Source organism: Ostrinia furnacalis, unplaced genomic scaffold (assembly GCF_004193835.3).
Source record: "Ostrinia furnacalis isolate ACB-3 unplaced genomic scaffold, ASM419383v2 OfSCF2506, whole genome shotgun sequence".
Taxonomy (NCBI): domain Eukaryota; kingdom Metazoa; phylum Arthropoda; class Insecta; order Lepidoptera; family Crambidae; genus Ostrinia; species Ostrinia furnacalis.
The window spans coordinates 672,915-693,546 of record NW_021132745.1 but is presented as its reverse complement, the minus strand read 5'-3'; the positions used below and the strand labels follow the sequence as shown (position 1 = coordinate 693,546).

Here is a 20,632-nt window from a genome sequence, read left to right as displayed (position 1 = left end):
TGAAAACATACTTCCGCTCTAGCAATGGCTGTCAATTGTCTATTTCTTTTCCTTTTCGTGCGGCCGTGTCACCGCGTGGTTCACTGCCGCGTTTCTCAAAGAAACACTCAAAATGGCTATCAGACCAGTTTATAGGCCTACAATCGTCAAAAAGAGGACGAAAAGGTTTATCCGCCATCAATCGGATCGCTATGACAAACTTAAGCGTAACTGGCGTAAACCCAGAGGTAAGATTTTCATGGTGTTTCCAACTTGTTCATTGTAGCCACATTTTGTGATAATTTTGTATGTTTGACGAATATATTACTGTTTTTACTCAAATTAGACTTGACTTCAATTTAACTCATGTATAATTTCAAAGAAAAGTAGTTTATTTACTGAAACCTAACCTTTCCTACGAGGTTATGTTTCGGGTATGGTCTTCAACTTAAAACCTTAGGAATATGCAAGGGCACTCTGTGTTATCCATTCTCAATATGATAATTACAATTTGTTACCTTGCTAAAGTAATTCAACTGAACCCTATTCCTTACAGCTAGCATGTCGCTGTAGGATCATAGCAGTTCGATACATTTATGATATTGTGAACATAAAACGCACGGCACGGCTCCTGAGCGCTCGGCTAAAGACATCGTTTTTAACATAATTTACTGATTTTAATAGTGAAATGTTTAAAAACACTGGAAGTAAATTTTGTTCATAAAACTTTTGATACTCATGGAAACAATATTGAAGGTTTACACATTTGTCCATAAAGTGTTCAAGATCCATGTCAGGGACCATAAAATCTGCTTGTACTTAAATCATTAATTCTTGTGTGGTTATGTTGCATTATGAACCAATAGAGAGAAAAATTTGTACCTATCTACTATATTTATTTGTATTGATATAAATTATCCACATGGAGACTAATGTGATTGTAAACAACTTCCAGGTATTGACAACAGAGTGCGCAGGCGTTTCAAGGGACAGTACTTGATGCCCAACATTGGTTACGGTTCAAACAAGAAGACCCGTCACATGCTCCCCAATGGCTTCCGCAAGGTGAGGAAACTTCTATTAAATTATCGTCACTGCCCGAAAACTATTTTACCAGAAAGAGGCTAATGGAGTATTGTAATGATACTACCCATGATTGCAATGGTGGAGTGGCCTGGTATACACATATTGGTTTCGTGGTCACCTTTAACTAAATCCATAGGTAAATAGAGCAGTCCTATTCTACTCTCAAGAGTTGTCAGAATATGTGAAAGAGATTTTGACTTAATTTTACTGTTTATTTCACTGTCATTGCTATATTCAGATAATGAATATTGTTATCCACCTTCTACTGATACTGAACAGTGTAGAAATGTACTGTTACTGTTTTAGATAAAGCTTTCAATAATATTGTAATAGTTTAGTCATGATATCACCTCCACAACCTGTGGCCAGCATGACTGTAGTTCAAACCCTCAATTTTCCTCTGGTTAATTAGAGAGGGTCTACCAGAAGGTAGACCCTGCAGAATGCAGTGGATGGCGGGTGTAGCTAGGTACCCAAGGGCCCTGGGGAAAATTTAGAAATGGGGCCCCACTGCAATCTAAACTGGTTAGGTTTTATCAAGTTTATTGACATTAATCTTACTTACTCTTCATACAGCTTTCGAATTGCAGTCTATTTATTTTGAAAATGGGAGAAATTTTCAAAGTTTAGTTCAATTGAGATTTTCTGGTAAGGGTTCGGGGGCCCCCTAAACTTGGGGGCCCTGGGACACTGCCCTGCCTTGCCCCTTAGTAGCTACGCCCCTGAGTGGAGATTAAATGACCTAATGATGAAACACTCCAACAAATATTAACACTTATTTTATTTTTATTTTATTTATTACGGTATACCAACAACATTACATACAAAGTAATTACATGAAAATCTTACATATAGAAGTTTAGTGTGTATGCATGCCAATAACAGGTACACACAGCTTTGGCTAATATACTGAGTTTATTTCATACTAGCTTTCCGCCCGCGGCTTCGCCCGCGTGGAATTTTGTCTGTCACAGAAAAACTTCCCTGTTTCAAAAACCGGGACTCAAACTATCTCTATGCCAAATTTCATCAAAATCGGTTGCGAGGTTTAAGCGGGAAAGCGTAACAGACAGACAGACAGACAGAGTTACTTTCGCATTTATAATATTAGTTGGGATAAAATTCTGAGATATTATTCCACCGACAGAACATTATTCCTCCCATTTTTCTTTCAGGTCCTGGTCCACAATGTCCGTGAGCTAGAAATCCTGATGATGCAGAACAGGAAATACTGCGCAGAAATCGCTCACGGAGTGTCCTCGAAGAAGCGGAAGGCGATTGTGGAGCGTGCTCAGCAACTCAGTATCCGGGTCACCAATGCAGCTGCCCGCCTCCGCAGCCAGGAGAACGAATAAACTTAAGTTTAATATAAAGTTACAAAAATTTGCGTCTTTTATTTCTGCCTGGTTCATAGTAGTACGATAATCGCGTAGTTATCATACATTTGCAAAACGTAACCGCACGTTTACCGCCTCAGTGCATCGCCAATGGGGGCGTTTGGCCGAAAATAGCGCTTGTTACCAAGATGTTTTTATAGAGTAAGAAATTGTTAGCAAAATTGCGATCGCCATGGCAACCGCAGAAAACTAGCATGTTTTCGGCGAAGACACGTTTGCGAACTCCATTATTTACATTTACACTCGTACATTTTTAGCAGTAATTATAGCACTTGCCCTAAAAGGATGCCATTTTTCTTACATGCGCTATTTTCGGCAACTTGAACAAACTTGATCAACAACACCGTATCGCCTTTGGCCGCGAGGCGAGGCGTTTACGACTTACAGAATTACAATACGGAGTTTCATACAAATAATACTGGACAGCCTCGAGTTGATAATATGGTTACGATCCGTTTTCGGGTTATTAAGTGTGCTTCGTCCTTAACCCTAGCCGAATGTCGCGGATAGCCGAGCGCCCTGTGTTGTGTGACGTCACGCATAAATATATGAATGTCTTTTAAAGGCACCAAAAAACGCGTTTTTCAATAAAACAAAACTTGGTAATAGGTAATTATTTTTTTTATTTTAGAAACTACTACCTTTATTTTAGAACAACAACTACGACCTTTACAGTTCCGTGCAAATACCTACTTAATTAAAAGTTTATTTTATTAACAAATGCCTTGTCAAAGAATTTGTATCCTATTAGAATTCACCAGTTGGCGCCATAGTCGAGTGCAGTGCTTCACAAAACTTGCCAGGGGCGCCAACTGATCAGCGCCACTGTCGAGTACGATGTTTTAGGAAACTCGCCAGGGGCGCCAACTAGTGAGAATACTCGCTAGGGACGCAAACTGACGAGTGCAATTATGATTTGACTGACAAAGTTTATTTGGTGTCAACTAACTACCCTAATACTACGTTTTAAGGCCTATATTCTCCTTTAGGATACACGCTAATATAAGACACGCCCATTTTCTCAGCAGCCGGCTTAAAAGTATCCCCTATAGTCACTCCCTTCCCTTTCCCTACCACATCCAGCTTGGCGACCTTAGTTTTTCCCTTACGAAGTCTCACACCGAGTTTGTCTTTCTTTTTAGAGTCTACGAAAGCTGCTTTTTCAACTTTAGCGTCTATGTCTTGAATCTTGTTTCGTTCTTTGCGTTTGTAGTAGAATACTTCCCAAGCTAGAGTTATCATGGCAAGGCCAAGGCCGAAAAGGGTGGCTATGAAGACTCCGCCTGGAATAAAAAAAAACGTTATTTAAATTCTGAACCGTTAAAAGTCTCAAACTATAGGTTTAGCGCTTAACTCGTTGCTTGAGGTATGGGAGCGATACGGGAGGGTGTTTCATCAAACATCAGCAAGACTGCTTCGTTCGTTCGTTTCAGCCAAATGACGTCCACTGCTGGACAAAGGCCTCCTCCAAGGCCTTCCACAATGCACGGTCCTGCGCTGCCCGCATTCAGGCACTTCAGACGACCTTTACCAGATCGTCGGTCCACCTAGTAGTCGGCCTGCCCACGCTACGTCTTCCAGCCCGTGGTCGCCACTCGAGAACTTTTTTGCCCCAACGGCCATCGTCTCTACGAGCTATGTGCCCCGCCCACTGCCACTTGATTTTAGCAATTCTGCTAAAATTTGCTAACCGCGGCGTCGGTCGGTTCGATGCTCACCTTAGGCAATAATAATTCGATTTTTTCAAGTTATTAAAAATACAGGGTGACTGCAATGCAGCAATGGGATGGCAAATTATTATGAATCAGTTTTGTCGATAAATAACAAAAAAAAGTTGGTTTACCCAAGCTCTCCAGCGTGATGCCTTCAGACTCGTCTGCATCAGGGCAAGCTTGGCGAGCTGATTCGTTCCAATACCTGAAGAAAAAGCCATTAAATATGTCAATAATTTGATTTGATTGTTCCATAGTCGCCTACCATGTGAAGAATGGCAATGGTCCTATTCTAGATAGGTCATCTCCTCCATTTGTCTCTGGTAAAATCGTGCTCCTGCAGTAGAGACTACCAGGGATGTTATGGATATCCGTAACCGCAACCGAAACTTTCGGATATCCGAAATAAAAAAATATCCGAAACCGTAACAGATTCAAAAATTTCGGCTAGTTTCGGATGTAGGCAGTTTAAATTATTTTTGTATAGCATTATAATGTAAAGGCATAACAGCCTGATTTACCTTTATAATGCCTTTTAGTAACTACCAATTTGTATTTTTTATTCGATGTAAAGTGTGCGGCCATGAGTGAACCGTGTTGGACAACTATTGCAAATTGCATTCTAAAGCACAGATACTATCCGTATTACCGTAACCGAAACATTCGGATATCCGAAACAAATAAATATCCGTAACCCTTACCGAAACCGGTATAATATTAATCCTATATCCATAACCGAAACTACATAACATCCCTACACCTCCCTGTGTTCGCGTCGCCCCGTCCATACCAGAGCCTCGATGTGTCGTCACAGCCAGGTGCGCAGTTAAGGCTGGCTGTAAGTACTTACTTTAGTCGCCTTCTTGTCGGCGGTGTTTGTTCTAAACTAATTAAGTAGTGGACCTACTTAGACATTTTTACATATATTTTGAACATCTTGTCTAATACTTTAATTAAAGTATTTGTATCTTACTTGGAAGCCAGCTGTTCCAAGAAGCGTTCCTTCTGCAAGTCCAGCAGAGCTCTGGACAAGTGTTCCTGTAGCCGAGATCCTTGCTGCACTGCAATAGCATAGGGCTGCTCGGCGAACACCTCGCCTACTTCTGTCAGGTTGCAGTTACGGGTGACTTCGTACCTTGAGGAAGAAGGAAACAAAAAATTTGGTAAAGTCCGGTCGCCGAGCAGATAGAATTTCCTACAATGACCCCAAGCTAGTGAGCAACGAACGCGACAGCAATATAATTACATGCGAGCGATAAGGATAGTTTGGGGTCATTGTACGAAATTCTATCTGCTCGGCCGGCTCGGCCACCGGAATTTAGTACCTACCAAAACTTTCACTGTTTGGGTTTTTATTAGCGGTCAAGCTGTATATCTTGGCTACACAGGAGTTGTAGCGGTGGGAATAATCCCGTAGTACCAAAATAACAAGTAACTAATGAGGAAGACAAAATCCGGTCAAGTGCGAGTCGGATTCGCGCACTGAAAGTTCCGTACAAACTTGTAAATATGTAAATATTGTCTCTATAATACATACATTGTGAAACTTGTCTGTAGCAGATTAGAAGGTGAATCGACAACCTGATAAAGGTAGCAGGAAGGCACTGGATGCAAAATTGCAGACCGCTACCAACCGTGCGATGTGGAAGTCATTGGGGGAGGCCTATGTTCAGCAGTGGACGTCCTGTGGCTGAAATGATGATGATGAATAGGTAGGTACCTACATTATTGTGAAATACGTAGGTTGCGAATTAAGTAGTTCGTAGGTAGGTAGGTACAGTGCAAATATTATTAGCTATCTAAGTAAGTAATCGAAAAATACCTTTTTTTGGTTCATTGAGGCACAGAACCCTAATAAGCACTTACTTGATTTCAGCCGAGTCGTGGATGAATGCGAAGTCTGCGTCCGTATGTTCATTGACCTGCTCAAACCCTGTCTTTGCATCTGGAACTGGCCCTAAAACAAATTCAGGAAAACACGACTTTTCACTTGAAATATCGAGCATTACAAACTTTTGCATGTCGATTCTACTGGACTACTGGTCTAAGACTGTACTAAACGCTTTGCCTAATCAGGGTTGCTACACACGTAACCAGGGTTCTCTTCGGCATTAGGTACCCACTTGTTAACAACAAAACCGACCCAAAATATTGCTTCATTAAACCGTGCCGATCGGGTGCACAAGCCCCACCACGACCAAACCGAGTAAGTAGAATATGTTGCCGTCATTGGGAATCGAACCCGAGATTCTCCGAGTCTGAGGCCCGGGTTCTACCAGGGCTGAGTAGACTGACAGCTGACAGCTACGCACAGCTGGCACATCTCCTCCCGTCTCATCTTTTTTCCGCTCCGTTTTAGTGGAAATAGCCTATCAGCTTCACCGCACCTTTCGTCTCCGCACCGCTCCACCTTGGTGGCCTGAAGCAGTCTCAGCCTAGTCTCAGGTGACCACAGAGGCCGTCAAATTCAAATCAAAATTGCCGTTTCTGAATTCTGGATTGCCTGCCTCAATGTTTTAGTGAACTTACCTGAAGCATTAATAGCCAGGAGTATGTGCCCATACTGCTCCCTGATCGGGTAGTCCCAGACTCGGTACTGCGCTTGATCGGACGTAGCATTCAGAGTGATCTCCTTCCATACCCTATGAAAATCATTAAGAAAGAGTAACTACTCAATATCGATATAACTACCTAGATATCAGGTATTTGTTCTATGTCAATACCTTTAAGAGAGCTATCGTATTTGCCGTCACCAGTTGGCGCCACTGTAGAGTATACCTGTCACTCGCCAGTGGCGCCAACTGGTACTAGAGATCTTAAAAAAGTATACATATACCTGCCTACCTTAGGTATTAGTAACATGAGCATTGTAATGGCATTGTAACAATTTTGGCGCATACTCAACTATTTTGTAGTCTTCCAGTGACTTGGCTCACTTTTAGCTTGGTCTACGGGCCAAGTCCCTGTCTTAAATTTTTAAATATTTTTTTTTCAGTAACTGGGCCCACTTATTTTTATTAATAAATTAAACACCAAATCAACAAAAATCTACTCTGAATCTTAGATTGGTCCCAGTTGCTGGAAGAAAAAATATTATTTAAAAATTAAATCCTGCGACTTGGCCCGTGGACCAAGCTAAAAGTGGGCCAAGTCACGCACCTACTTGAGTCATTTAGGTACCTGTACAATGTGTCTTCAGCGAACTTCATATTGATGAAGTACTGATGTATGGTGGATCCTTCGACCACTGTGTAGTTGATGCGCGACTGCCTTGCTAGCTGCTCCAATGATGACACTGGAGTCTGATATTTATTATTTATTTATTTATTTATAAGATGGCCGCCAGCGTTCTGAATGGACAAGTTTAATTTTTTTTTCTTTTAACAAATCTTGAAAATGTAAGTAAGTAAAACTAATAAAAATTGTGAAAGAGTCATGAAAATATCTCTACAAATTAATACAAAAGTTACTTCTCCATTACTCATGGGTTCTAATCTATAAATCAAATCGCTATAATTATGACACCATGCTGAGTGGATACCTTTTCAGTATCATTGTACCAACGTATGACCGTGGGCGGGGCACATTGCTGGAGCAAACTTGGCCTTTAGGGCAGAAAATGAATGAAACATATTTTTTATTCAATTTAAACCAATATTTAACACATATTAAGAAAAGTTGACGGTAAAAAAGTAAATGCGTAAACTTTACAGTCGTAATGACAAAAAATCAGTTGGCGCCCCTGGCGAGCTAAGTCCTGTTAATCACCAGAGGCGCCAACTGGTGACATCACATTATAGAGGCGCCAACTGTTGACATCACATATAGAGGCGCCAACTGTTGACATCACATAATAATATAGAGGCGCCAACTGGTAAGTTGGCAGTAACTCAATTTTTTACCTGCATTCTCTCCACGGTAAGGAAAGCAGCCAAATTAGCCGTAAATGTGGCCAGCATTAGTACAACGAACAACCAGTATGCAGCCACGAGGGTTCTTCCTGATAGCGCTTTGGGAGCCTCCCCCCCTCCTTGGGGGGTGAAAGAGGTGAGGGCGAACCAGAAGCTCTCTTTGAGAGTGAATTCCCTGCGGAAAATGTTTTAATATTGTATTATCGTTTTGGCGCCTAGTGACTCAGTAGCACTGGTAGCACTAAATGTGTGAAGATGGGTCGAGCGCGGCAAGGAGTCTCAAAAGTGTGAAAAATAGCACCAAGGTGGGGTTAATGAGATCAAGTGTGACAAAATATGGTACAAGACAAGTTGTGTCAAAAGTGTGACACAAGTGTGTAGTGCTGAAAAAAGTGTATAAAGGGTGACACGAGTGAAAAATTATGCTAAGTGTGACGTGACAAATGGCGCTAAATTTCATTAATGAGACTAAGGGTGACCGAATATGACTAGTAGTAGCAAGTGTGACCAATGGCGCCAAGTGTGACAAGTTAAGTTCTAAAGGCACGTCATGGCTTTGGTTCTGGTTTTTTATTTTTATTTATTTAAGTGGAGTCAATCGTGACAAGCGGCGCCATGTGTGATAAATGGGTTGGAGGTAAAGCATGGCAAGTGCCTATAGTCTCAAAAGTGTGACAAGCGTCCTAAATAATGCACAAAATACCTTAACATGTCTGGCAAGGATACCTGCACGGATAAGGGTGAGCTTGAGGGTTATTCCTCGCAGAGTATGGCGAGTATTTGTCCAGTAACCAGATCATGAGTCCAGTCAGTACCAGAGCCGCTACTATGCTCAGCCACACCTCTGTCCTTAACACCGTCATGAACTTGAAGAGAGACGTCTTACGGATCGGCTTGCGAATCGCTGCAGACAAGTTTAAATAGATAAATTAATAAGGAACAAGCAAAAAGCCATCCCTACCCACCAATAGATTCTAAACGTATAACTTTAGAAGAAAATAACTAGACTTTTAACGGTATGGGATTGCGATTGGTGAGGCAAGTGTGACAAACAAATAATGATAAGTGGGGCTTAATGGCGCCAAGTGGCATAGACAACGCATGTGTGACAAACAGCGAACAGTGCGGCACCAAATGGCAACAAAATACATCATTGGTACATAATATGCCATGGCTAGTCCCATGTTGCCATTGCAGTTGTTCTTTGGGGGTTGATGTGGACTCAAATAAAGATAATCATAATTGCTACTCTAAGTACTCACCAATAAGAATCCCAGTCTGCTCAAAGTATGGGGCGACGAAGTCGATGACTTCTTCCCTCTCCGCTGTCATCGTCAAAGCGGCTACAGCAAGATCGGTTTCCTGCAAAGCACACAGGTTTTTTTGTAAGCTGCTTCTAGCAGCACATTGGTTTCTCAGTGTGATGAAAGTTTAGCAGCATAAGTAGCTAAGAATCATCTACTTTTCACTGGTTGATAGAATCTATTTACGACAAACTAACAACTGTTTTATTACCAATTTTATTGAACTAATACCACCTCTCGTTCCCACTCATTTATAGTCTACAGTATTGGTTCCCAAACTTATTTGAGACGCGCCCCTTTTCGACCATACAAAAAATTCCGCGCCCCCCCTCCAGTCCAGGTTATTTATTGGTCGTATCGATCAGTCTGGAATGCATTATCTCAGCGGTCGCAGGTTTCTTACAGATAGCCCGCGCCCCCCACTTTGGGAACCAATGGATGGGGTTGGGTGTATGTGGGAACCAATTAGTACCACTAATATTCAACCAGTGAAATTTGAGTTCTCTCGGATGCTCCTGCCTTAGAAATTTAGAACCCGCAAGAAATATCAGAAGATAATATCCACAGTGAACAGGTGCTTAGGTATTTTTCTGACAAATTTTCTGTTCAAATATCTTCTTAGTGATATTAAAAGGTTCCACAAAGGAAGCTCTGTCTGGTCACGAGGAATATCATTGAATATCAATAAAGATGATAAATCACTAACTTAGCACACAAGTTATTTAAAAAATGTTTTTATTATTAAATACCCCTCTCATCAAATCACCAACCACTCCATCCCAAGAGCCATTCGGCAATTTTTTGCCGAAACTGCCAGATTTTGGAGTTATTATCTCGTAGTCGAACTCCATTGTCTGTAAATAAAAGAATTCCTTGTATCAATTTAATCAATAATTTTAACTAAAATTCATAATCAAGGTCATCCAATTCGCGCTGACCAGTTGGCGCCAATGACGAGTACCTAAGTCGTTAGTGGCTATGATAATGGAGCCAACTGGTGTATATGATAGTAGCTCACCAGTTGGCGCCCTGTCCCTCACCAGTGGCGCGGGCGCCAATATCAAATCAATAGTAAAATGCTAGCTGATAAGTCGATAAGTGTAACAATCTTAGGCTGGGGTGCACCATGTTTATTAATTAAAGAAACTTCGAAAGTCTGCCAAACTCCATAAAATGCAAAGGTTATTGTGATACCTAATACTTAAGTAGAGACGGTAAAAGTTAGGTGGTGCAATTTTATTCACTTTAGCCTTGCAAGCAGCGTCAGTGCGGGAAGTTTGATCCGATCAATCCGTTTTCCAATTCCAATCCAATTATTGTACCTAGTTTGCGTGTGCACTCGGATAATAATTTATTTAGCGTACCGGACCGACGATCTGGTGATGGTCGCGGGAGGTGCCTGGATGCGAGCGGCGCAGGACCGGTCTTTGTGGAAATCCTTGGGGGAGGCCTTTGTCCAGCAGTGGACCTCTTTCGGCTGAAACGAACGATACTGATAACACTCAAACATTAGCAGAAAAATGGCGGGTCGAGTCTTGGTGTATGGCACGATCTATAATCATAGTTCTGAAAATCTCACCTCTGCCAGTTTGGATATAAGATCGATGCAGTACCCCTCGTAAACTGGCTGCCCGTCCTCATTGACTTCAGGCTCCCCTGTCTCTGGGTCTAGCTTCGGAAGAGTCCATGGTACAGCCTAGAAATATTTGGGCTTTAGAGCAACTGCACACATTTAGCATCAGCAATTCATTGGCGATTTTGCGGATTCGCGATTTCGCGACGTTTCGTTCGGACGCGGTATCGGAATCGCGCGTTTTAGCGACTGCTGTCGCTGCATCGAGCTTAAGAGTAGGCGCACACCGTTGATTTTTCGTCGGCCGATAGTTTAGTCGGGCTGTTGATCAGTATCGGCATGTATGGGAGTGCGCACACTACGCCGATTCGATTTGGCCGATTCTTCATACAATTTGAAATCGGGCACAACTATCGGCCAACTAAAAATCAACGGTGTGCGCCTACTCTAAAAGCGACTCAATGAGGGTTTTCGCGATTGAAAAACCGCCAGATGAGAATACGTAAACACGAGGTCCAAATGCTGCATGATTGGTTATTTTTGACATGACATTGTCAAACCATACATACGTCGCTCACTCTGATGACGCGGTCAGAACAGGTTCCGAAGCGCACGCGTCGCGCTAGCTAAGTATTTGGTTCTACCCAAGATACGCACAAATTACGGCAAGCGAATGCTTAACTTTGAGGGAGCACAGTTGTTTAATAAACTACCCGCATCAATAAAAAGCATTGACTCCCTAAATATTTTTAAAAAGAAACTTGCCCTACATATTCATGACGTTGTAGAATGAGCCTTACTTATTAAATTTAATGTCTAAAACTAATATTTACAATTTAGAAAATTATATTTAATTTTGTTTTGAACCTATATTATACTGATTTACTTTTTATCGCCAATCAGATGGTATAATTTGCTAAAGCCAATGCTTTTTATAAAACATATCGGTGCGAACGATTCAAATGTAAATTATACTTAGTTTAATTTTGTTCTCAAGTAAGTGACAATTATGTTTTTATTGAGAAATAAAGAATCTTTAAACCTTACATTGACAGATATGTCAAAATCCACCAATCTTGCTGCATTTGGACCTCCCGTCTACGTATTGCCATCTGGCGGATTTTTCAATCGCGAAAACCCTCATTGCCGCGTTTGGCGCTTTTAAGTGTGGGGGTGTCTGTCAATCAGCGAACAGAATCTCAAGAGTCGTACCAACACAGTTGAAAATTTCATAAAATCTGTTTCCACTGCTGCTATATCAGCAATACCAATCTCTTACAATATAAGTGCTTGGCCAGCACAAGACAGTTCATAGATGAGCACGCGAATAAGATTTCATTTTAAATGTTTGAGTACGCTGTGCCGCGCCGCGACAACGTATGCAGTCGGCCAAGCACTAAGGCTGTTAAAAGTCTGTCAAACTCAAACTCCATACAAAAAACAACGGTTAAAGTTAGTGGTGTGCAACTCAGCCTAAATGTTCCGGAGTAGGTACTTAATAAGTTTTTGTTATATTTACAAAAGTTTCCAAATAAAAACCCAAACATGACGTTCTATCTTACGATGTCCAGATCAGTTTCTTACCGGAGAAGTTCCAATCCGAAAGAACAGCTTCAGAGGGTCCAGCGTGACTCCAGGCAGCAGTTTGTACTCGTCATTAGCAGACCAGCTCGCTACAGTCTCCAGGCCCGAGTCTGGTCTGTATACGGAGAGGACGAAGGAAGACCGGAGGAAAAGACCGGACCTGTAACATTTTTATAGTGCCATGGCCATCACCATATCACCATGGGCGTAAACAGAGTCTCGGAGTCAGATCAAACTATCAAAGCCTCAGAGTTTCAGAGTCAGATCAGTCTCAGAGTCAGTTCAGAGTCTCAGAGTCAGATCAGAGTTTCTGAGTCAGATCAGAGTTTCAGAGTCAGATCAGAGTTTCAGAGTCAGATTAGAGTCTCGGAGTCAAATTAGAGTCTAATGCCCGTTTTCACCATCAATCCCTAATTTTTAAGTGAAACCTATGAAAACATAATTACTGTTATGTATTACCATAGGGGTCACTTAAAAATTAGAGATTGATGGTGAAAACGGGCATAAGTCAAACTATCTGAATTGCCCCCCTCCCCCCCTCTAGGCTAGAAGCTGGATAGACTTGCTTCTTAGGTCTGAAGCTGGGTACGCCCATGGATTTGAGTACGCCTGTCTTTGAATTCAAAGTTAAGAACAGGCACTGAAACAGTGCAATCTCTGCTTAAGTGACTCGATTTTCATCTATTAATTTCCCAAGTATCTCTACATGGACTGACGACCTGGTGAAGATCGCGGGAAGCACCTGGACGCGGAAAGCGCTGTTGTGAAAATCCTTGGGGTGACCTGTGTCCAGCAGTGGACATAATTTGACTGAAAACTACCCTGAGCTTGTAGCTCAGCATCATCTTGACTGCGAAAATTACAAAGCGGTAGCTGAAGAAGTCATCAATTCATCAAATTCAGAGTTTAAAAAAATATTCAGTACACAGGCCCTTTCCAGGGCACTTACATGAGTCCCAAATATAGCTTGCCCTACCATCCCGCAACTTACCTGTCATCATCCCAGTAAAACAGCGTGTCGTTATTGATCTCCACATCCTCACCAAACTGCCTGACCAAACGATCCCTGGTCACATTCATCTCTGAAGCCAGGACATTGTCGCAGTCCACCTTGGTACTCAATACAGGCAGTTCTCTCTCCAGCTTGGAGTAGGTCTCCGATAAATAGAGTACAAGAGCGTTGATAATAAGTTGTTTCCTCTGGAAAGACCATGCCGGTTTTTGAGGGTTAAAAGACAATGGAGACCATGCCTTATTTAGCAAACGTAACCGTGAGGGCTACCGTTTTTGCACTTTAGTTGGCGCCGCTGCCGTACCGGAAAGCTCAGCCTCAGCCAGTCCTACGTTCACCTACAAGGTGGACCGACGACCTCATGAAGGTAGCGGGAAGGTGCTGAATGCAGGCCGCCGCTAAGCGGCCATTGTGGAAATCATTGGGGGAGGCCTATGTTCAGCAGTGGACGTCCTATGGCTGAAAATGATGATGATGGCGCCGCTGGCAAGATACAGGACCTTGGTCGACAGCGGCGTCAACCTTATAAGTGCAATTGCGATATGATTTAAAGGCTATTGTTTTGCGTTAACTAGATGGTAGATCCGGCCCTGGCCAACCGAGTAGGTTAAGTAAAATAAATGGCAAAGCTGTCCACCCGTTATAAGGACCGGGAAGGAATAGTTCAAACATTGTGTCCATTTGTATATTTTAAAAATATGGTCCTTCGAGCCGGATCGCAAGTAACCAAACAATTTTTTCTCTCAAAACAGATTCTGTAGAATATATTAGTTCTCAATACCTACCTTCAAATCAGAAGGGCAGCTGCACTCCTCCCTCAACCCTAGCAGTCTGCAGCACTCCACTTGGTCTACATGCAGTATCATAGTTGGGAGAGGGAGTTGCGTGACGTCAATGGAGTCCCCTGAATAGTCTGTGAGGACCAGATTCCAGCGGTAGTCGCGGCGGACTAGCTTCTCTTTTACAGCCTGGAGGGTAGGAGAAATAATACAGAAATAAACGTTTATTGTCATGTAGGTAATCAACTGCAGAAGGCAAAAATTGATGTTTTATAGTGCTTTCAAATGCGTCGATAGGACAACAGTGTGGTAGAATATCGATCGTTTTAACAAGGTAGCTTTGTTCAGCGATTTTTTCTTCTTGTTTTTTTTTCTTAGATTGGAATTAAAATACACGAGTAGGATTGTTATTTCTGTTCTACTCTGCCGAAACCAAACGGTATCGGTAGAGTAGTTTTCTATCAATAAAATTGCTTTTCAATAAACTATCGATGGTTGCTCTTCCATCCAAAATCCAAAGTCAGAAGCTGGTAAAGTAGACTCGATAGCATATCAGAATACCATTTAGGTAGCGCTGGATGCAGGCCGCTACCTACCGGTTATTAAGGAAATCATTGGGGGAGGCCTATGTTCAGCAGTGGACGTCCTATGGCTGATATGATGATGATTAGCACAGTGCTTAGCTTGAAGCCTCCACCTCTGGTAAATTAGAGAGGGCATGATCCTGCATTCAAGACTAAATGATCTGATGATGATCAATAAGATGACGTAATCTATACTACTATACTAACGCGTCTGTAAGTGTCCATCAAAAACCCGCTTTCGCCAACAATGACGAAGAAGCTGGGCTCTGGTCTCATGCTCTTCAGTGCCTTGGCAGAATCCCTGGTGAGTCCTGCGTGGACCCATAGACGCACGTTGGACCTCCCCAGTAGTTCGTATAGCGTTTTGTCTACATCTGGAAAGGAAAACACTTCGTTCATCTTAAATAGAGTTGCAGCGGTGGGAAAGAGAGGTGAGAATGGCGAGACTATTCCCACCTCTCGTTCCCACCGCTGCAACTCCTGTGTAGCCAGGATCTACTTATACAGCTTGACCGCCAATGAAATCCGACCAGTCTGAAGGTAAAGTCCCGGGTTTGCATCATCAAACTATTGTTTAATTAAGGATTTCTTGGAGTGAAAGTGAAGCACTTGTTTCTATGTCTGGTCTGCGAGCACGTAAAATTTTGTCCAATGACCTCAAGCTACCCATCCTTACCGCTCGCGCGTAATTATGTTGCTGTCGCGCTTGCACACTCACTGCGGCCGCCCGTCGCACAGTCGCGACAGCAATATAATTACGCGCGAGCGATGAGAATGGGTAGCTTGGGGTCATTGGACAAAATTCTACGTGCTCACAGACCGGGCTTTAGCAGTTGTTTTATTTTTGTAAGTTGGTGTTTAGCTAAATATTGATTTGTGCAAATAAATACTTAGCCATCGTTTTGCTAGCTCATACACGTCCACCTTTCAGGCGCGGTTTCCACCATAGCGGAGAGGAGATATGATCAGATTTCGTTATTTCCGCACCACCTCTCCGCTTAAGTGGAAACCAGGCCTTAGTAAGGAGTCATTGGAGTTCTTAGATACAGCTCAGTTCTTCACTCACCGCTCTCACTCTCCAAAAGTATAGCAGCATCAGTGGCGTTCCTGCTCTCCAAATACTCGTCCAATGCTGCCACCAGCTGCTGCGAGCCAAGCAAGGTCCGGACTAGTGGTAACCCTGACTCGGCACACAGCTGTTCTGCCATGTCCCAAGGCGCCCAGGACAGGTCGATAACGAGAGACGCACCTTTGGACACTCCTGAGCATACTGCAAGAGTTTATGATGGTTTGGACTAGTGGTTCAGTCAGCGTCAAATAGTTCGTGACACCTAAAGTGGCCAAAAAGTGACACAACCTTATTCCAATTGTAACAAAGACGTGCTGCGAACTTTTACTATTTTGGGTGTACTAAAACTAAACTATTTGACGCTTACTTACTGTACCAGAAGTCGCAGATTCGATACCCGCACAGTATAAACATTAAATTTTGTGTGCATGACACACCTATTTCTTTGTATTGGTCTGGGTGTTTTCTATTATGCTACCATATTACTTACTTCATTGAACCATCATCAAGTAATGCTGGTAGTCTCCACTGCAGACGCACAAACCTATATCTACTAGAAGCAAATAGAGGATTTGGATTCCAGATTTTGGACCACACTTCCCTCTTTCTGACCAGACGGGGTGTAAAGTAGAATTAGAACTTCTCCCAGTCTTTCCGTAGATGTGGTAAAAGGCAACTAAGGAACATATATTTCCGTGAACACCAGGCCTTCCCTACCTAGTCTCCAATCCATCCGTGGGGAGGGCAGGCCTTGATTTGCCTCTGGCAAATTAAAGAGGGTCGTGCTGCAGTGGAGACTATGACCTGATGATGATAAATAAAGTTTTCTAGAATGCCCAGTCATACTCACGCCTCCTATAGCTTTCGTCTTCGTTCTCCCTGTCCAGCTGGACCATATAATCGCTTATCTTAACACCTGATCTCTGTTCTTCAGCATTCCTCAACGCTCGACCTATCTGGTGGGCCAGGTCTGAATCGTGGACTTCCGTGATGAAGACTACAATTTTTGATCAAATCAATAGGTAAGTATGTAGGTACAAAGGCATTGGTTTATATTGCAGATTATCATCATCATTTCAGCCACTGGACGTCCACTGCTGAAAATAGGCCTCCCCTAGTGATTTCCACATCGCCTTGGTAGCTGCCTGCATCCAGCGCTTTCCTGCTACCATTATGAGGTTATCGGTCCAAGTATAAGGTGGGCCCGTCCGTGAACCTTGCTCTAAAATTGCTTAGGTAATAATATTTTTCCTGAACAAAGATTAGAATGATAGAGAAAAAGAGAGAAGTGGAATTATTGGATTTAAAATTGGGAAAACTTTGAAAAACTCCTTCGCTATCGATTGTGTGTTTACTTAGACGATTTTGTAATGGGCAAGAATTTAAAAAAAGTTAATGTAGGTACTCGTATAAAATCTGAGCTCAGTAACTTACCAAACCGAAGAGAAATCTCCGATAAGACACAACCCAAATTGATAAGAAATAATAACAATAACGGGATCTCCATCATTTAATTCTCACAGTATCTACAGTTGCAACTCCTTACTTTGCTTATAAGTATCGCCGATATGTATTCTTGTAATACATAAGGTATGAACAGAGTTAAAAAAACGTAAAATAATATCCTTAATTTTTCCAACATTTGATAAAGTTACCAAAACATTTTGTGAGAACGCAGCGAAAAAATTACGTTTAAAAACTTGAAACTTCTTTGCCACAGTTTAAAAAACAAAAAGCGCGCGAAATTGCACAACGTTGAAGACAAAATGGCCGATTTCAAAGGCGCAATAATTTTCATGTCATGGAAATGATTCTGAAGGTTTTCTTCAATGAATAATTAAGTTTGAGTTGACAAATAATGCTCAAACAAAGGCAGACATGATATTGTTAGCTTTGATTTTATGAACTTGGTAAGTACAGTTACGTGGAAACTACAAAATGGTCCCTTTTTACAAATTAATTTGTTTTTTTTTTCTATGCTTTTCTATCATAGACAGATGGTAGGTTACGTACGTGGGAACACGGTACTCACTGATATAATATTTCAATACATCACATTTAAGTGTAAATATCAAATACCTACACTAGCTACCTCGCTCTTACTAATGTGTGCAAGCAAGATAAGACTACAGATACAGATCTTGCTGTAAAATAAAAAGTAGTCTTAAATACAATCCGATCGAGCTAACTGCACCTAGCTGGGATACGACTCTCCTTCCCACTTACCCGCACACTTCCCAGCGTTTGTCCCGTCCATGCCAGATCATCAATGTGATGTCACTGCCGCTAGGTACGCAGTTAGTTAACACGTGCGTCATAAAGAGACCGATGTCATTAATTAAAAGGTAATTGTTTTTATTGGTCGCTGCGATACAAGTTTCTTGCTTAGTGCAGAGACCGCCAGAATAAAATTGTACATGTTGTGACATCTTTTATCTGGTCTGCGAGCACGTAGAATTTTGTCCAATGACCCCAAGCTACCCATCCTTATCGCTCGCGCGTAATTATATTGCTGTCGCGACTGTGCGACGGGCGCCCGCAGTGAGTGTGCGAGCGCAGGATGGGTAGCTTGGAGTCATTGGACAAAATTCTACGTGCTCACAGACCGGGCTTTAGTAAAAAATACTTTTTTACTTTGAATGGTAAAGTAAAAGTTTTAACTGCATAAATAATTTTGTTCGCGATTGTACCCCACCTGAATATTTGAAGCACCTCTTTATGTAACCTCTTAGCTTTAACGAGTGTGGGAGACCTACCACATGGTGTGTTAGACATGCAACTTGTGTAGGGTGACCATAATACTAGCTTTCTTAAGGACTTTGAAATACCTCATTTGAGTTGGTAAAACTACATGCACAAAAGACTCACGCCCGTATTCACAAACGATGCTTGCTTAAGTGAAGCAGCAAATCGAACGCACAGCGTTGAATAGAGCTCTGTGATTGGTTCGTGTGTCACCCTGGGCTTTCGCGCGCACTGTGAGATTTCATAGTAATCTTTGAATACGGGCGTCAGGTTCGATACCCGACAGGGGCAATCTTTTTAATTTAATATCCATTCCATAGTGACCAAAAAGTTGACACACAAACATGTTGGGAATTTATTGCTATAGTCTGGTCTGTGAGCACGTAGAATTTTGTCCAATGACCCCAAGCTACCCATCCTTATCGCTCGCGCGTAATTATGTTGCTCTTGCGCTCGCACACTCACTGCGGGCGCCCGTCGCGTCGCACTGTCGCGACAGCAATATAATTACGCGCGAGCGATAAGGATGGGTAGCTTGGGGTCATTGGACAAAATTCTAAGTGCTCACAGACCGGGCTTTACTTTGGGTGTCACGAATTATTTGTCATTGACTTAAAAAACTTAACACGCTTTACTTGAAGTAAAAAAAAATCTGGTGTAATGTATAATAAAGGTACAATAAAACAATATAAATCTAACAATAACTTTATTTACAAATATAACTATAGCAGACAATAAACAAACACTCAAATACGGCTCAATTTTCTGTTCAATCTCTGTCAAACTCTCTTTGCGCGACAAATCATTACTTTTGTTGATCGCCTCAACTAGGGATGTTATGGATATTTAGTTTCGGTTGCGGCTACGGATATTTTTTATTTCAGATATCCGAAAGTTTCGGTTACGGTTCCGGATATCTGTGCTTTAGAATGCACTTTGCAATAGTTGTCCAACACGGTTCATTCATGTAAATCGGACGGGTGCGTGACAGTTTATATAAGTTTATATGATATAAATTCATTTCAATAACGTTCATATTGTATAATAAACGTATGTTATAATAACACTTGATATAATTTTTTAACATATAATGTTTACTTCATATAATAAATCATTTCTAATAATATCATTTCAGATACCAATCACAACGCATAAAGACATTTGATATAAACCTTACTTAATCTAAGACTCATTTGATGTAATTTTGTTTAATATAAATATTATTTCACATAACCATTACTTGTAATAAATATTATTTGTTATACTCTTTAATTGATATAATTTCTGATAGATATAACTTTAAGTATGTTCTTCTTTAGCTTGACTTATAAATGACTTTAGTGACAAAAACGAATCGCCGTAAAACCGACTCCACGTAGTCTTGTCTGCCCTACCCCTAGAGTGTAATTTAGAAGCGCGTAGGCACGGAGGGGCGAGGCGGCCCGCGGGCTGAGGAGCAGGTGTTTTGACACTTTACCTGGGATTCTACACCTTCAGAAGCAGCACAAATCCTTGCACTATTGCAAGCAGGGCTCAGCCAGCGGGCTGTCGCATGTCAGCTCCACATAAGCCAGTCCTGGGTTTCGAAAGTTTTAAGACGCTTTCGGGAGACTAGTGGCTTTATCCCGAGACCAAGTTCTGAACAGCGCCAGTGCACATCGCAGAAGGATGACCGTTTTTTCATGTCAACCTCTCTATGAAATCGTCATTTCATTGGTATCGACGTCCAGCAAGAGCTCAAAAATGTTCGTAGGATAACTGTTAGCATGTGAACAGTTCGTCTAAGATATAAGCAATAGAATTTGACTCCAAAAAGACCTGCCACAGGCTCGAAACTGACGGCAGGTCACCGATAAGCACGCTTTCAATTTGCTCGTACACATCTCGATGGGAAGTC

At 41.9% G+C, this 20,632-nt stretch overlaps 2 protein-coding genes and 1 non-coding gene across 3 annotated transcripts; 2 read left to right on the top strand and 1 right to left on the bottom strand.

The window, feature by feature from the left end:
* Positions 1–32: 32 nt before the first annotated feature.
* Positions 33–2,448, top strand: RpL32 (ribosomal protein L32). The gene is made up of 3 exons (XM_028308807.1): positions 33–227; positions 935–1,044; positions 2,241–2,448. The coding sequence occupies exons 1-3, from the start codon at positions 113–115 to the stop codon at positions 2,418–2,420; spliced, it is 405 nt and encodes a 134-aa protein (XP_028164608.1). The 5' UTR covers positions 33–112; the 3' UTR covers positions 2,421–2,448.
* LOC114355790 (small nucleolar RNA psi18S-841/snoR66) lies at positions 445–577 on the top strand. The gene has a single exon (XR_003656138.1). It is a non-coding gene; the product is annotated as a small nucleolar RNA psi18S-841/snoR66 (small nucleolar RNA).
* A 704-nt stretch (positions 2,449–3,152) lies between the features above and the next one.
* On the bottom strand, positions 3,153–17,832 carry Ir8a (Ionotropic receptor 8a). Its single transcript, XM_028308808.1, has 18 exons — positions 17,425–17,832; positions 16,841–16,987; positions 15,988–16,191; positions 15,129–15,295; positions 14,344–14,526; positions 13,538–13,746; positions 12,547–12,706; positions 10,969–11,085; positions 10,139–10,243; positions 9,348–9,447; positions 8,812–8,989; positions 8,077–8,260; positions 7,355–7,476; positions 6,704–6,816; positions 6,041–6,131; positions 5,148–5,309; positions 4,306–4,379; positions 3,153–3,745 (listed from the first exon to the last, which is right to left on the bottom strand). The coding sequence occupies exons 1-18, from the start codon at positions 17,498–17,500 to the stop codon at positions 3,429–3,431; spliced, it is 2,709 nt and encodes a 902-aa protein (XP_028164609.1). The 5' UTR covers positions 17,501–17,832; the 3' UTR covers positions 3,153–3,428.
* Between the last annotated feature and the right edge of the window lie 2,800 nt (positions 17,833–20,632).